Source organism: Panthera pardus, unplaced genomic scaffold, assembly GCF_024362965.1.
Source record: "Panthera pardus isolate Hobbes unplaced genomic scaffold, ASM2436296v1 HiC_scaffold_16, whole genome shotgun sequence".
NCBI classification, from domain to species: domain Eukaryota; kingdom Metazoa; phylum Chordata; class Mammalia; order Carnivora; family Felidae; genus Panthera; species Panthera pardus.
Window position 1 is genome coordinate 27,550,499 of NW_026526721.1, and position 15,971 is coordinate 27,566,469.

Below are 15,971 nucleotides of genomic sequence, written 5' to 3' on the forward strand. Positions count from 1 at the left end.
TTCCTGACTGCCACAGGCACAGCCAAGAATGCAGGGAAATGTTTTCATTTCCATCAGAAAACTACAGACCCTGAGCTAGAGTTTGCCTGAGCCAACTTCAAGATGGCCAAGAGCAAGCCAATGGCAACACCAAAGAAAACCAATATTCACAGGCTCCTGGGACCATATGTCCTCATACAGGACTCCATGCCCTAAGGGGGCTATTGTGATTCCTACATCGAACCCAGCCATCCCATATGCTGCCTTCATCTACCCAGCAACATGCTCAGGTGCAAGGGTACCACTCCTCTGATGCCACCAGCAGGAATGGAAATACATGCTGTCAGTTTTCTATTAGTTCTGCAGTCTTATCACTATTTGAAGCCCTGGCCCCCTAGGAAAGAAGCCCAGAAGCCACTTCTGAGAATCTGTGTGTTATGACCAGAATAGGCACACAAAGTGTCCACTGACCCCACAAAGCTTGTGCAAAGAGCTGCTTCTTCTTTCTAAAAATTGAGAATTTTAAACCTGAGACAGTGGACTGCTGCAGGTTTCTTTAAATCCTCTTCCTCAGCCCTGTTCTGCCCCATAGCCTTTGTCTAAGGCCTCATGAGAAGACTTCAAGGGTGTTCTTGATGAGAAACCCAGACCAGTTCAAATGCTCAGTGAAGGACACAGCAAGCCCCACACCATCAACCCAAAGTTGTGGAGCCCAAAGTAGCTCCACCTCAAAGAAACAAGATATTTGATTTTGCATGTATTCTGGCATGAATTATAACACATAAACTTGTGTATATGAGAGTGTAGCATTGTTCTCACATTAGTGTTACCATAGTAATGGACTTGGCCACTAATGTTTCTTCATTCCTGGTCCCTCTCTTCTCCTCCACGTCCTTCCAGCTTCACTGACGACCTAGCTCTCGGCTAAGCAGCCAATCCTGCCTCAGGCCTAGTACCACTTATCTCCACCCCACCCATTTCAAGGCTGAACAGCACCAACAAAAACCCAGCAAGTATGAGCTGTTTCCTTTTCCAGTTCAAATCAGTCTCTTCCTTCTTGTACTCCCATGGACCAAAACTGTAATAAAAATCTTTCTTGACCCAACTGCTTACCTCTCCACAATTCAGCCCACCCGCCATTGGTCCTGCAAGTTCTTTCCAAACTTGCAAACAAAGTACCCTGTGCAACAAAATATTCTGTACCCTGTGCAACAAAAAAGATTTCTCTTGTGTAATTAATTATCAAAGACATTAATTTAATGTTAGTTTGAGGCATGAAGAAGAGGGTTTTCATTCTTCAGCAGTGATCTTTTTAACAGGCGTTTAAAAAGTGATAAAATGAAGGACAATTATGCAGTTTCATTTTGTTTTGTGAGCATATCAGTACTTGCTTCTAAAACGTAGCTCTAGCAACATCTTTAACTTTTTAGTTATGATTAGTGCTGATCCCAAGTGAAACTGGGTAGAATAGCTGGCCTTTGAACAACACAGGTTTGAACTGTGCAAGTCCACTTATATGTGGCTTTTTTTTTTTTCCAGGAAATATAGTACAGTACTATAAATGTATTTTCTCTTCCTTTTGATTTTCTTAGTAACATTTCTTTTCCCTAGCTTACTGTATTAATCAACTATGTTACCAGTAAGGCTTCCAGTCAACAGTAGGCTTTTAGTAGTTAAATCCTAGGAGAGTCAAAAGCTATACAGATTTTCAACTGCATGGGGGCTAAACACCCCAGCCCCCACATTATTCAAGGGTCAACTGTATATGAGAAGCAATATATAAAACTCCTCCAAAAGTGGCCAATAAGCATATGAAAAAAAGTTTAAAACCACTAGTCATTAGGGAACTACAAATTAATACCACAATGAGGTACTACTACATACTCACTAAAATGGCTAAAACATAAAAGTTGACAATACCAAGTGTTGACAAAATTGTAGACCAACTTTAACACACTGGCTGATAGGAATGTACAATAGTACAACCACTTTGAATAACCACTTAGTAATAGTTTATAACAATTATATTCCTCTGTACTTGCCCAAAGGAAATGAAATATGTCTCCTCAAAGATCTACTTACAAATGTACATGTAGCCATATTACTCATAAGAGTCACAGACTGGAAACAACCCAAAAGCCCACCAAAAGAACCATGTTTACACAGTTTGTAATATTCATATAATGAAATATTACTCAGCAACAAAAAGGAACTACTAACATGTAATAACGTGGCTGAATCTCAAAAACATTTTGCTGAGCAAAAAAAATGTTAAATGTAATAAAAAGGAATTTTAAGATTCCATTTATGTGAAGAACTAAGACAGCCAAAACTGACTTATAGTAATAGAAATCAGATCAATGGTTACCAGGTACAGGGAGTGTAGGGATACTAAACTGAAAGGGTGATATAAGGGAATCTTGTTGAGTTGTCAAAATTCATCTAATTATATACTTTAAATGGATGTTTCCATTTTATTTATTTATTTATTTATTTATTTATTTATTTTTGTAAATATACCACAGTAACATTAACTTAGAAAAGTCAAGATAGCAGCTAGTGGGATGTGGAAGGAAGGGGCAGTTTGAGGGAGACACAAAGGAAATTTCTAGAATAAAATGTTCTATTTCATGTCCAGGGTGGTACAAAGAGTAGTAATCTTACTATATTTATTTAAAGTGTACATAAGCTTTCATATGCTTTGGTACACACACACACGCAAAAAAATTTTCAGAAATGATTCATATACACACACCCCAAAAAGAGAAACAGGAAGACTGTATCCTTAGCATATATAGTTGTTTCCCAACTCCTTGATATATGAGTCAATGGCTAAAAACAAGACTAAATCTGCCCTACTGACGTTGGGGGCGAGGGGGCAGGGAGCAATTATTCCCATCCATGCACCTGAAGCTTTGAGTTTCCATACAGATGTTGACCCTGAAAGCCTGAGGGAGGAGGCACTTCCCTTAAGACAGGACAGCACATCAGGGAACTGATGGGGAGAAACACCTGAAACAAAAGAAAGCCTATGTGTTCAAAGAGATTCTGCTCCCCTGTTAAGTTGGGTGTACTGTAATAATTCAAACCCTGGAGGAGCCCTGCAGTCAATTCACACAAGTGCTGAAAAAGCATTCTCATCTTTAAGAATACTAATTAATTTCAACTAGTGGTCTTCAAACTTTAAGTACAGAAGAATCAGTTGTGATTCCTATTGAGAATGCCCTAGTCCAACTCTTGGATTTGAAACAGTAAGTCTGAGGTGAGGTACAGCATTCTACAGTTTTAGCAAGCACCACAGGAAATGAATAGTCCACAAACCACACTGTAAGAAACTCTGACCTAAACCTCTATCAACAAAGCTAAAGAGACAAGAAAAACATTGCTAGACATTTTTAAATATTAAATAATTTTTAAGTTTATTTATTTTGAGAGAGACAAAGACAGCACAAGTTGGGGAGAGGCAGAGAGACAGGGGGACACAGAGAATCCCAAGCAGGCTCCACACAGCCAGTGCAGAGCCCGATGCAGGGCTCAAACCCACGAAGCCATGAGATGGTGACCTGAGCTAAAACCTAGAGTCAGATGCTGAAACGAATGAGCCACCCAGGTGCCCCCAGACCAAATAATTTTTAAAAAGTAGATAGACTGTACTAAAACAGTTAATAGAGAGGAGAAAAAAGACACCTTTCAAAAACTACTTATCACATGTACAAAACAAGGTATCATGACAAGGAGAATATTCTTGGAAATTAATACAAGTTTGCCAAAATAAACACAAGTGGTCATAAGTTCAACTTTTACTTCATCTACTTAACCCACACTGCACAGTGACATTCCAAAATGCCTTTCATAAGCCAAATTTGACCTTTCATATATTACACAAATTAATGATTATTATAAGCTATGATGCCATATCACCATGTTTATTTGTAGGAAAAAGGCAGACCACTGCTGCAGTCAAGTTACGCTCAAGTCAGTTCTATGACATTACAGAGTATTAACGTGTTGCAGAGTCAGGGAAGGAAAGATTACAGTAACTACCCCTACTCTAAACACATCAGGGCAGGAATGAATAATTATGGAATGCTCCCTGGGGGAAAAGAAAAGGGAGGGCCCATGATAAAAATTAAGTGCACTGCCTGATCTTACAAGAGGTAGGATGAGAGAAGTAACTGACAAACTATCTTCTGACAAACCAACTACCTCCCCACACACCACCCAGGAGGTCTGGACCGAAACTTTCACAAGTCACCAGGACTCAAAAGAAAAAGTACATGCAAGCATCAAAATTTAAAATACAACAATATTCTTTAGTTCTTCAGAAACAGAACCCTTTTTATGACATATAAGTTCATACAACTAACAACATGTAAATACTTTAGAAACTCATCAGGTACCGAAGTAGGGAACTGTCCTTTAAAGTCAGCAATAAGACAATATCCAGGGGTGCCTGGGTGGCTCAGTCGGTTGAGCATCTGACTTCAGCTCAGGTCATGATCTCACAGCTAGTGGGTTCGAGCCCCACATTTGAATCTGTGCCGACAGCTTAGAGTTCAGAGCCTGGAGCCTGCTTCAGATTCTGTCTCCCTCTCTCTGCCCCTCCCCTGCCTGCACTCTGTCTCTCTCTTTCTCTCTCTCAAAAATAAATAAACATTAAAACAAATAAAAAAAAAAAAAACCAATATCCATTATTATCACTTCTAAGCAACATTTATTAAAGGTCTAACCTAGTACAATAATAAAAAAATGATATTACAGGCATAAAAATTAGAAATAAATTGTCAAAATTTATTCATGATATAATTTTACATAGAAAATCCAAAATCATCTCTGGAAAAGTATTGCAATAAAAAAGTTTATTTTCTATGGATAGAAGATCAATATACAAAAGCCATTTGCAAGTGAACATAGTAACAAGTAACAACAGCAAATCTTTGGAAGTACCACATATAATTATCAGAAATGATCAACTATCTAAAACGAATAATGTACAGAAATTCTACAGTTATAATTAAAAACCGAATAAGAGATCTTAGAGAAGACCTAAAGAAAAGAAGTATACTCTATTCATGGATAGACTCAATATCATAAATATGTTAATTATCCCAAAATAGTCTATATGATCAATCGAATTAATAAAAAACTCAAACAAGAGTTTTTCAGGCAAGATTATTCTAAAGATTATTCTAAAATTTCTAAGGAAGAAGAGTGTCATGATATTTTGGAAGAGAAGCAAACTTACTTTTCCAGTACTAGAGACTATTATGAAGCTACAACAATGAAGACAGGATGGTATTCACAAAATGAATGATGAAACAAAAGACAGCACAAGAAAAAAAGAGCATTAAATAAAGCTTTTGTATATGACAAATGGCATGTCAGTTCAGTGAGATAGAGCCCTACCTATTCAATAAGGTAAAATTAACAAAAACAAAACAAAACAAAAATATATGATAAAAATTAAATTGGATCCCCACCTCACACAAGTTACAAAAAGCAACTGAGATAGAATAAGGTCTAAATGCTGCAAACAACATTTAAAACTCTCAGTGGAAAACACAGATGAATATCTTTTAGCTATCAAGTAGAAAAAAGTTCCTGAATTTAAAACAATGAAAATTAAAAATATGTACCTTCGACAATTCATAAAGGTACAATAAAAAGGAAATCAAAGGTAGGGAGGGGCACCAGGGTGGCTGAGTTAAGTTAAGCATCTGACTCTTGATTTGGGCTCAGATCATGATCTCACGGTCCCTGGGTTCCCACAGGGCTCAGGGCTGACAGGGTGGAGAATCCTTGGGATTCTCTCTCTCTCTCTCTCTCTCTCTCTGTCTCTCTCTCAAAATAAATATACATTTTTAAAAAATTTTTAAAAAGGAAATCAAAGGGAAGATAAACATAGGATTCAAGATAATTATAATTTCAAATGCAAATACAGGGACAGAAATGAAAATGAGACTAGTTAGATATAGGTTACTTCCAAAGGTATAGCTTTTGTTTTAAGTAGAGTTCATATGTATTTATTATTAAAAAGTAAAAATTTGTAAGTATTAATATTAATAAGCAATTTTATGAATAAATGAAAACATATTTGCATGGACAGCTGATCATAAACCAATATTTATTAATTCAATTCTGTTTACCTCACAATTGGTATTGTAGATTATTAAAAGTCCTCAAAATATTATATGACCACCTGTGGAGGTAGTGCATCTAGAACTGGTACTACAAAAATAATAATTTGTACAATCTAACTAAAAATTTATCTCAGCATATAGAACAAAAAGGAGTGAAAGAAATTATAAAATGAAATTTATAGCAAATAAGAGAGATGAATGGTATCGAATATTCAAACAATTCAGTTATGGAAGGAGGGCGGGGGGGGGGGGGAAGGAATTGAGTAGAATTGATAATTTTAGAATGTATATCTTTTCCCTAAGAACATGAAGCTTTTCAGATCAAAATTCCTAGGCAGGACTGTTAAGAAGGAACACACACCTGTAAAATTTCTGGTTTCTAAAACCAAAGGGGAAATCTTACAAGCTTACAGATAGTTAACTAATAACTTCAAAAATGAACTATTGGGACCTCATCAAGATAAAAAACTTCTGCACAGTGAAGGAAACAATCAACAGAACTACAAGACAACCAACAGAAGTTATTTGCACCTGATATATGGGATATAGCGTTAGTATCCAAAATCTACAAAGAACGTATCAAACTCAACACCCAAAAAACAAATAATTCAGTTAAGAAATGAGCAAAAGAACACTTTTCCAAAGAAGGCATCCAGACGGATAACAGACACATAAAAAAATGTTCAACATCACTCATCATCAGGGAAATACGTGTCAAAACCACAATGATACACCCTCTCACACCTGTCAGAAAGGCTAAAATCAACAACACAAGAAACAACAGGTGTTGGCAAGGATGCAGAGAAAGGGGAACCCTAGTGCAAACTGGGAATGCAAACTGGTGCAGCCACTCTGGAAACTAATGTGGAGGTTCCTCAAAAAATTAGAAATAGAACTTACCCTATGACCCAGCAATTGCACTACTAGGTATTTATCCAAAGGATACAAAAATGCTGATTTGAAGAAGTACATGCACCCCAGTGTTTACAGCAGCACTATCAACAATAGCCAAACTATGGAAAGAGCCCAAATGTCCATCAACTGACAAATGGATAAAGAAGATATGGTACGTATATACAATGGAATATTACTTGGTGACGAAAAAGAATGAAATCTTGCCATGTGTAACAACATGAATGGAACTAGAATGAATTATGCCAAGCTAAATAAATCAGAGAAAGATAAATATCACATTATTTCACTCATATGTGGAACTTAAGAAACTAAACAGATGAACGGGTGGAAGGGAAGCAAAAATAAGATACAGAGAGGGAGGCAAACCATAAAAGACTCTTAAATACAGAGAACACACAGGGTTGCTGGAGAGGAGGTGGGTGAGAGGACGAGCTAAATGGGTGATGGGCATTAAGGAGGGCATTTGTTGACATGAGCACTGGGTGTTATATGTAAGTGATATGTAAGTGATTTCTTAATTGAATTATTTATTTTCTGGGTGTTGAGTTTGATACATTCTTTGTAGATTTTGGATACGAATGCTATATCCCATATATCAGGTGCTAAATTCTACTCCTGAAACCATTGTGTCCACTGTATGTTAACTAACTTGAATTGAAATAAAATTAAAAAAAAAAAGTTAACTAACAACTTATCTACAACTTATCTACTTTGGTAGAGTAACACCAAACGGTATTATATTTTACAGAAAAACCTAGTTAATATTAAATACCGAATTTTTTAAAAATTCTTCATTGTTTTTTTTAATGTATTTAAGTTCAAGTTAGTTAATATACAGTGTAGTACTGGTTTCAGAAGTAGAACCCAAAGATTCACCACTTGCATATAACACCAAAGGATATAAATAACTAATTTTTAAAAACTAATTGGCTACTAATGTGTCTATAACGCAAGTAATACTTTTGATGTAAGGTATATCTTAAGAAATTTAAGATGCCATTATTTAGAATTACAATTCCATATTATCCCAACAAAATCAGGAATACTATACATAAAAATATGTGAAAAAGCCTATTTTATTGAGGACAGAGGAAAACAGAGAAAACTATTCATTTTGGCACCATCAGAAAACTATGTTTAAATATATATTTAAAATTAAAAGAGCAGAAATGAGGGGCACCTGGGTGGCTTAGTCAGTTGAGCATCCAATTCTTGATTTCAGTTCAGGTCATTATCTCATGGTCAAAAGATCATGCCCCACTTGGGGCTCCTCGCTAGGTAGGGCACATGGGGCTCTCTCTCTCCCTCTGTCTCTCCCCTGCTCATGTTCCTACTTTCTAAAATAAACAAAGGGCAGAAATGAGAAAGATTTCCCAATCATAGAGGATATAAGAGGCAAGGGGGAGAGGGAGGGTGATAGAATGAAAACTTATCAAGCCATCAAAGCTGGGTGGGGAAAACAATAGAAACTCAGAGGACAAAAAATTCATGAGTTATCATATGAAATTGTATTAAAAGACTAGCAAAAGCACACAAGTTTGGATTCAGATATATTAGAAATAAAAAAAATCTGATGAAATTATATTAAAAGTACCTCAACATCTCTCAGAATTAAGACACAAGGAAAAAACACGAAATACTCAAACCACACTATGTGTACATCGAATATATCAACATAGAACTCTGTAACTTTCAAATACACATCCTTTTCATATGCTCATTAATACCTCATGTACTTAGTCATACAAAAATCTTAATTTCTAAAACTATTACAAATCATCTTGTTTAAACAGCATATTCAAACTAAAAATCAACAACTTAAAAAATGCAACATTGAGACACCTGGGTGGTCTAGTCCCTTAAGGACCCAACTCTTGGTTTCAGCTCAGGTCATAATCTCTAGTTCGTGGGATCAAGCCCCGCATCAGGCTCTGTGCTGACAATGTGGAGCCTGCTTGGGATCCTCTCTTTCTCCCTCTCTGCCTCTCCCCTACTCATGCTCTCTCTCTCAAAATAAATAAATAAACTTAAAAAAAATGCAACATCTTGAGACATACAACAAAAAAACAAAAAACAAAAACTTTTAAAGAAAATGAAGTCAAATCTCAAGCAAAGAAAACCAACAGTCCAAAATACCTGTCATTATTACTCTATTAGAAACTCACCAAGTATAAAAAGAGCAATAATAACCTCCAAAAAAAAAAAAGGAGAAAGGTGGAAAATACTTAAGACAAAAGCAAAAATTAATGAATTAGAAGATAAAACAGAGCTTATAAAGGAAACAAAGAAGTGGATTTTGAAAGAGCAGTGAAATAGATCAACATCTGGCAAAACTGAGACTAAAACAAAACAAACAGGAGTGAGAAAAGGATCTGTCTACACAGCCAGATTTAAGAAAAAAATCAGACCTGTACATACGTACACATATACATCTAAATGAAATCAAACCTAAATCAATAAACATTTTTAAAATTGATGCTGGAATTGATGCTGGAAGAGGTAGAAACCTAAAAGGTAATAGTCAAAATTTGGAAGGCTTATCTAAAACTTGTTCTAAATAAAATGGTCTGCCTGCTATAGTCATATTCATCAAACCTTCAAAGTAACAAGTACTTAGATTTAACAATAAAAAATGGCTAAAACCCAACAATTTTGAATGATTTAACCTAACCCTACACTAAACAATTCCAAAAGCATAGGAAAACTCAACAAACTTTCTAATGATTTTATAAGCTAACCTTACCCCGATAGCCCATATGCAGAAAAGCAAACTGTGTAACCAATCTCATCTAAGAATATCGATACTAAATTCCAGATTAAAATTTAGTATATCGAATTTGGAGGCATCATGACTAAATTAAATTTTACCAGAAAGCAATATAGCATAATGGTTACGAATGCAGGCTCATAACCTGCCTGCAATGACCATGAATTTAAATTCCACCCCAACACATACTAGCAATGAAATGTTGTTTTAGTTCTTTCCTAATACTCTTTCCTCAACCACAACATTCAGGGGGAAAAAAAAACAATTGTGCTCACCTAATAATGTGTTTGGAAAAAAATTAATGAATAAAAAGTTTTTAAAACTCCAAGCACAATTCCTTAACATAGAAATATATATCATATTTCACATATGTTATCTATTACAGTCGTTTTTACTACTGACACACAAATTATCACATAGGTAATTGCAAAAGGAAAAAGGAAAAGGCATTTGATAAAAAAATCAAAATCTGTTTTCAAAACATTTAAAAAACTTAGAGGGCTATAAGGAAATCTCCACATCATAATGAAACAATACATAACAGAAACTAACATTAATCCTAACAGTATTCTGTAATATTAGCTAAAGCAATAACAATGAAAATAAAAGTATGAGTATTAACAAGGAATAGGTCAGAATGATAATTACTTGCAAATGATATAACTATAAACATAGAATATTAAAGAAAATCAACAGAATATTTATTGAAACTGATGAAATTCATTAAGGCAGCTGGATACAATGTTATCCAATGCTGGATACAAATCAAAATTAGGTGAGAAAGAGAAAGAATAAGAAGGGAGTAAGTACCTGGATCCTGTTTCTTTGCCCAAACCAAGTCTTGTGCTAATAACAACATAACCAATTATTTAGTACTAAAGAATATCCCTTTTATGTAATGTTTACAGTGATTTACATAATGTTAACTGTCCCTTGAAATGCTGTACTATATTTTCATGACTTTAAATGATAGCTAAATTAGAAAATACTAATTTAACTAAAATATTTACCCTGCATTCAGTTTGTATTATTTTTCCAAGTTTTGCTTTAACTCTTAATTTGGTTGATCTATGACATCTTTCCCACCTAACACCCCTCTGTAATTAAGTGAAAGTTGACTGCTGACCCATTAAATTCCTTCTGCCTCCATCCTCTAACATTTCGTTTTTGTCCTCCCTGTCCAGAAATAAATGCATGCTTACCTCCACCAAACACTCAGGATCTAAAAGAGTTGCTCACATCTAATCATACTAACTTTAAGTCTTTAATGGAAGATTCAGAGTCACTTAATGACTTGCCCAAGGTCACAGAAAGGTGATTTAGACCTAACCCACACTCTATGGTCTTTTCACTACACAGCCTATATTCCACAGTTGTCCACGGTTTCTCAATAATTAAATCTCGAGATTCCATTAAGAAACTAAAATAACTACTGCATTTGCATTTCTTTTAGAAAACATTCACTCATTACTTCACTCATCAAATATTTACTGAAACCTACTGTGTGCAAGAAACATTCTAAGTTCTAGGGTAAAACAAAATAGGCAAAATACCTGCCCTATCAATCTTATATTTTATTCAACTCAGAAGAATGTACTTAATGTAAATAGCATCCAGCTCACTTCACTCTATAAATCAATTTGGTCCCTAGGAGGAAGCTTTCTATCGCTGCCCTCAAGATCCCTCATTTAGGACTTGAATCTATGTATGTATCAGATTTTTGAGATCTAAGGATCCTACATTTAGGTAAATATCAAGCACAAATACTGAAGGTATATGTTCAAAACCAAAATTATGCACAGGATTTAACTATCTCTAATCTTATTTTATTTTTTAAATATTTAAAAAAAATTTTTTTAATGTTTTTTTTATTTATTTTTGAGACAAAGTGACAGAGCATGAGCAGGAGAGGGGCAGAGAGAGAGGGAGGCACAGAGTCTGAAGCAGGCTCCAGGCTGAGCTGTCAGCACAGAGCCCTATGCGGGGCTTGAACTCAGAAACCATGAGATCATGACCTGAGCCGAAGTGGGAGGCTTAACTGACTGAGCCACCCAGGCGCCCCTAGCTAATTGTTTTAAAAAATGTTTATTTGTTTTTCAGAGACAAAGAGAGTGCGAGGGGGGGGAGGGAGAGAGAGGTAGAGGGGGAGAGAGGGAGGGAGAGGAGGAGAGAGGGGAGAGGGGAGAGGGGGAGAGAGGGGAGAGAGGGGCAGAGGGGGAGAGGGAGGGAGAGGGAGGGAGAGAGGAGGGGAGAGGGAGGGAGAGAGGAGGGGAGAGGGAGGGGAGAGAGGAGGAGAGAGGGAGAAGAGGGAGAGGAGGGAGAGGAGGGAGAGGAGGGAGAGGAGAGGGGGGGAGAGGGGGGAGAGGGGGGAGAGGGGGGAGAGGGGGGAGAGGGGGGGAGAGGGGGAGGGACAGGGGGAGAGAGGGGAGAGGGGGGGGAGAGGAGGAGAGAGGGGGGAGGGGGGGAGGGGGGGGGAGAGAGGGGGAAGAGGGGGGAGAGGGGGGAAGAGGGGGGGAGAGGGGGGGAGAGGGGGGGAGAGGGGGGAGAGGGAGACAGAATTCCAAACAGGTTCTGCACTGCCAGCACAGAGCCCCATACAGGGCTTAATCTCATGAACCACGAGATCATGACCTGAGCCAAAATCAAGAGTCCAACACTCAACCAACTGAGCCATCCAGGTGCCCCTAACTACAGCTAATCTATCACTGACCATCTCACCTGTATCACCTAAAGCTCAAAAAAGCTTTCTGCAGTTTTTACTACATCTCATCACTCCACACCATTTCATAAACTTCAGCAATCAAGCAAAGAACACATCAGAGGAAAAGACAGCCCCTGGTCCTATACTGTGATAAGCTACTTTGCAGGTGAACAACAGATAGATGAAAGCTCTGTGTTGTGCTATTAAAAAGAAAAAAAAGATTACTAATCATCCTTTTGAAAGAAAAAAAAAGAATCCTGAAAATAAAGCAAACTGTTCCAACTACTGGAATAGAACTATATACATAAAACAAATATACATGTGCAATCACATAACTTTTTAAGGAAAGCAGAAAATAGGCTGAAATTTTGGTTATGCAACTAGACACTTCTTGCTTTCCTGATAATTCATAAAGTTTCTAAGTGAAAACAAAGAGTTTCACTTTTGTTTCTTCTAAAGTATGAAGTTCACTTCCTAGTTACTAACTTGAAGTCCACTTCCTAGTTACTAATTTGGTGAATTTAAATCTATCTATTCGTTTATAGTGGATGGTTTAAAGTATTTATAACTATAATATTTTTAAATAGTAAATATTTTTAAATAGTTCTACCATGAATAACAAAGTAATAGTTTATTAACGTGAAAAGCAAACACATTGTTTCTTTAAAACACACACACACACATAAATACCACTATAGAAGTATAAAAATAAATGCATAATATTGCCCCCCCCAAAATTCCCCTATATCACTAAAATGATCTAACACACACACTAAAAATAGCATCATAATGGTAATATTGTGGATTAACAACTATTCCCTTTGTGTAAGGAGGGAGTTCATTAAACTAGTAAATTGGATTTGATGGCCAAGATCACTTGCAATAATTTGATTCTTGATTCCACAATTTTATGCATAAACCTCTGAACCAGGAAGATCTGCACTACCTGAGTCTATGCTAAAGAAGTACTTTAGTCAAAATCAATTAAAAAAAAAAAAACTGACAAACTTCTTGCCACAGTTCAAACTTAAAAGATGTGAAAAGTAGGAGCCACTTTGAAATGTCCAACTTTGAAACAAATAGGCTTTAATATGCAACACTGAGGAGAACTATAAACAAAAATGATACCAAACCTATTAAATACTGCTTAGCATACATATGAACACAAGATCCTGCTCTAAGTATTAACACTTTGTCACATACTCAACATCAAAAAGTAAAGTCTAAGGAATTCAAAGTAGAATAGAAAGGATTAGGAGATAAACTGTTCTAAACTCCCATTATTAAATCTAGAATCATTTCACTGTAAATGAACTGCAGTCTGCAACAATCTTCCCAATTGACCAGTAACAGTTAACTAACACACCAGGAGTTCCAGAAACAACTTTCCCAAAGTGCCTAAAATAACAATGCACACGATCCCTGCTTTCCAAAATTCTTGAGCATCTTCAATTACCTCAAGTACTATCATAGAATTCTAAAAATAATCTCAAAGCAAAAACCTAGCGGACAAAGCAGAAACTTAGCAGACAGTGAGTATACACACAGTTCCTTTGAGAGCAGCAGGCCTTATTCTAAAATCAAGCCCAGGTAGGATACAAACTACGCCAAAACTACAATAGGGTGGGGCATTCATTACTCACCCAGATAAACCAAACACAGCTTTGGGAGCAGCTCGCGGTAAACCCTAGCTATCCCCCAAATTTCAAAACGACTAAAGCAATGTTTTCTTTTTGCCCAACATGCTTTTCACAAAATGACAAGGCCAAAAAATAAATAAATAAATAAATACAATTAAGTCATGGCCAACAACTCTTCAGGATATGGTGCAAGCCATGATCGTGCACTTGAGATTCTGAAAGGAAATCTCGACTAAAAGGAACCTCTCTCACCACTCGCTATAAAGGATGTGAAGCCTCACGCAGATTTTATTTTACTTTGTTGAAGAGAGTGACCACTTGAATGTGTGACCGAGTCAGGAGTAAAGGGTGAAGGAGGGAATAAGGTCAAACTGAGGGGACAAAAGATTCCTGGAATAAACATGGCCAGGAAGGCTTCCTTTCTTAGAGGCAGTTTCTATATTCAGAAAGAAAGAAAAAGAAACACAGAAAGGAAAAGGAACCAACCAAACCCTCTACTTCCACAGAGGCCACCTGGTAAATGTACCTGCCCCGCCAGGCAGGCAGTTCAAGTCAAAGGAGACCCTTTTGCCAACTAGCAGGCCTGGAATGCTCCCACCTTCGAAATACAAATTGTGTTCGGGAAGGATGACAACTGGCTACTCCGTTTTCTAAAGGAAGGAGGCGGTGAATAAAGTTTAATTCCGAAGCCCTACAGAGGAGTGTAGGAATGTGAGGGTCGCTCTCAATACACAGCCAGCACTGTCTGCTACGGGAAAACAAGGAAGTGGCTTGAAACCCACTAACTACACCCCACTTCCCACACGCAACCTCGCACAGGGCGCGACGCCCCCAAAGGCGACAGGCAGGGACGGTGGGCGGCGGGGGAGCAAGCGCGGGGCAGCGGAGGCCCGAGGGGCGGAGGGGGAAGGCCGGGAGCGGGTGAGGACGGCACGTCGGAAGGAGGAGCGGGACCGGGCCGCGCCGGCTCCCGGGCTCGCCTCACCTTCTGCGCCGCGCTCTGCTGCAGCACATTCTGCTCCACGGTCATGGCCCCCGCGGTGCCGGCGGCGACACGGGCGGCGGCGTGCGGCTCCTCGCGCCTCCGCCGGCCCTGGCAGCCGCGCTCTGCCGAGCTCCAGGGAACGGCGCGGACCGCCGGGGAGTACAGCGCCCCCGCCAGCCAGGCGCGAAGGCGATGGCGGCCGGCGTGCGCGGGCACCGCGGGCTGGCGGCGAGGCGCGGACAGCGAGGGCCACGGCGGCGGCCCCACGACTTCGCGCGGCCCGCCTCAGCGCGGCTCGTCCGCCGAGGCCCGGGCCATGAGCGGGCGGCGGACGCTGGGGCGCGAGAGGGCGCGAGCAAGCCGGGCCGCGTCACGCGCGCGCGCTCCTTCGCTGGAGGCTCGCGGGCCACTGCGGGGAAGGGAGAAGGGACGGAGGGAGCCGCGGGCTGGAATGGCGCTGTTCTCCTCCCTCCTCGACTCCTCCTCCCCTCCCCCAACCGCCGTCACCTCCCCCGCCCGGCGACTCCTCCCCCGCCGAGCCCCGCCCGCCGGCCTCCCTAACCCTATATTGTGACCCGCGGGGTGGCGGGGCGGGGCGGGGCTGACTCGAAGCCCCGCCCCCAGCCCGGCCCCGCCCCGCCTTGCGCGGCCCCGGCGCTCCCGGGGTGGGGCGAGGGCGCGCCCCGCGGGCTTTGCCTCGGAGCCGCCCCTGCGGCAGGTTGCGCGAAGCCTTCCCCTGGCTCTGCTAAGTTCCAAGCCGAGGCGAAGGGCAGCGTTCTCTCTGTACCCAGGACTTGTCGGATCGCCAGCTTTCCGAACTCCTCCAAGACAAAACCTTTCCCTC

General features: G+C 39.4%; 1 protein-coding gene across 4 annotated transcripts in view; it reads right to left on the minus strand.

Annotated features, from left to right (window-relative positions):
* The window catches only part of USP25 (ubiquitin specific peptidase 25), a 150,926-nt gene extending 135,588 nt beyond the window's left edge, over positions 1–15,338 (minus strand). For 2 of the 4 annotated variants that reach the window (XM_019467760.2, XM_019467758.2), the window contains exon 1: positions 15,128–15,332. In XM_019467760.2, coding sequence (XP_019323305.1) covers positions 15,128–15,172 — 45 coding nt within the window. In that variant the 5' untranslated portion in view covers positions 15,173–15,332. Of the gene's footprint in view, positions 1–15,127 lie in introns of all 4 variants that reach the window. The other 2 variants (XM_019467756.2, XM_019467757.2) reach the window with 2 other exon arrangements.
* Positions 15,339–15,971: the final 633 nt, after the last annotated feature.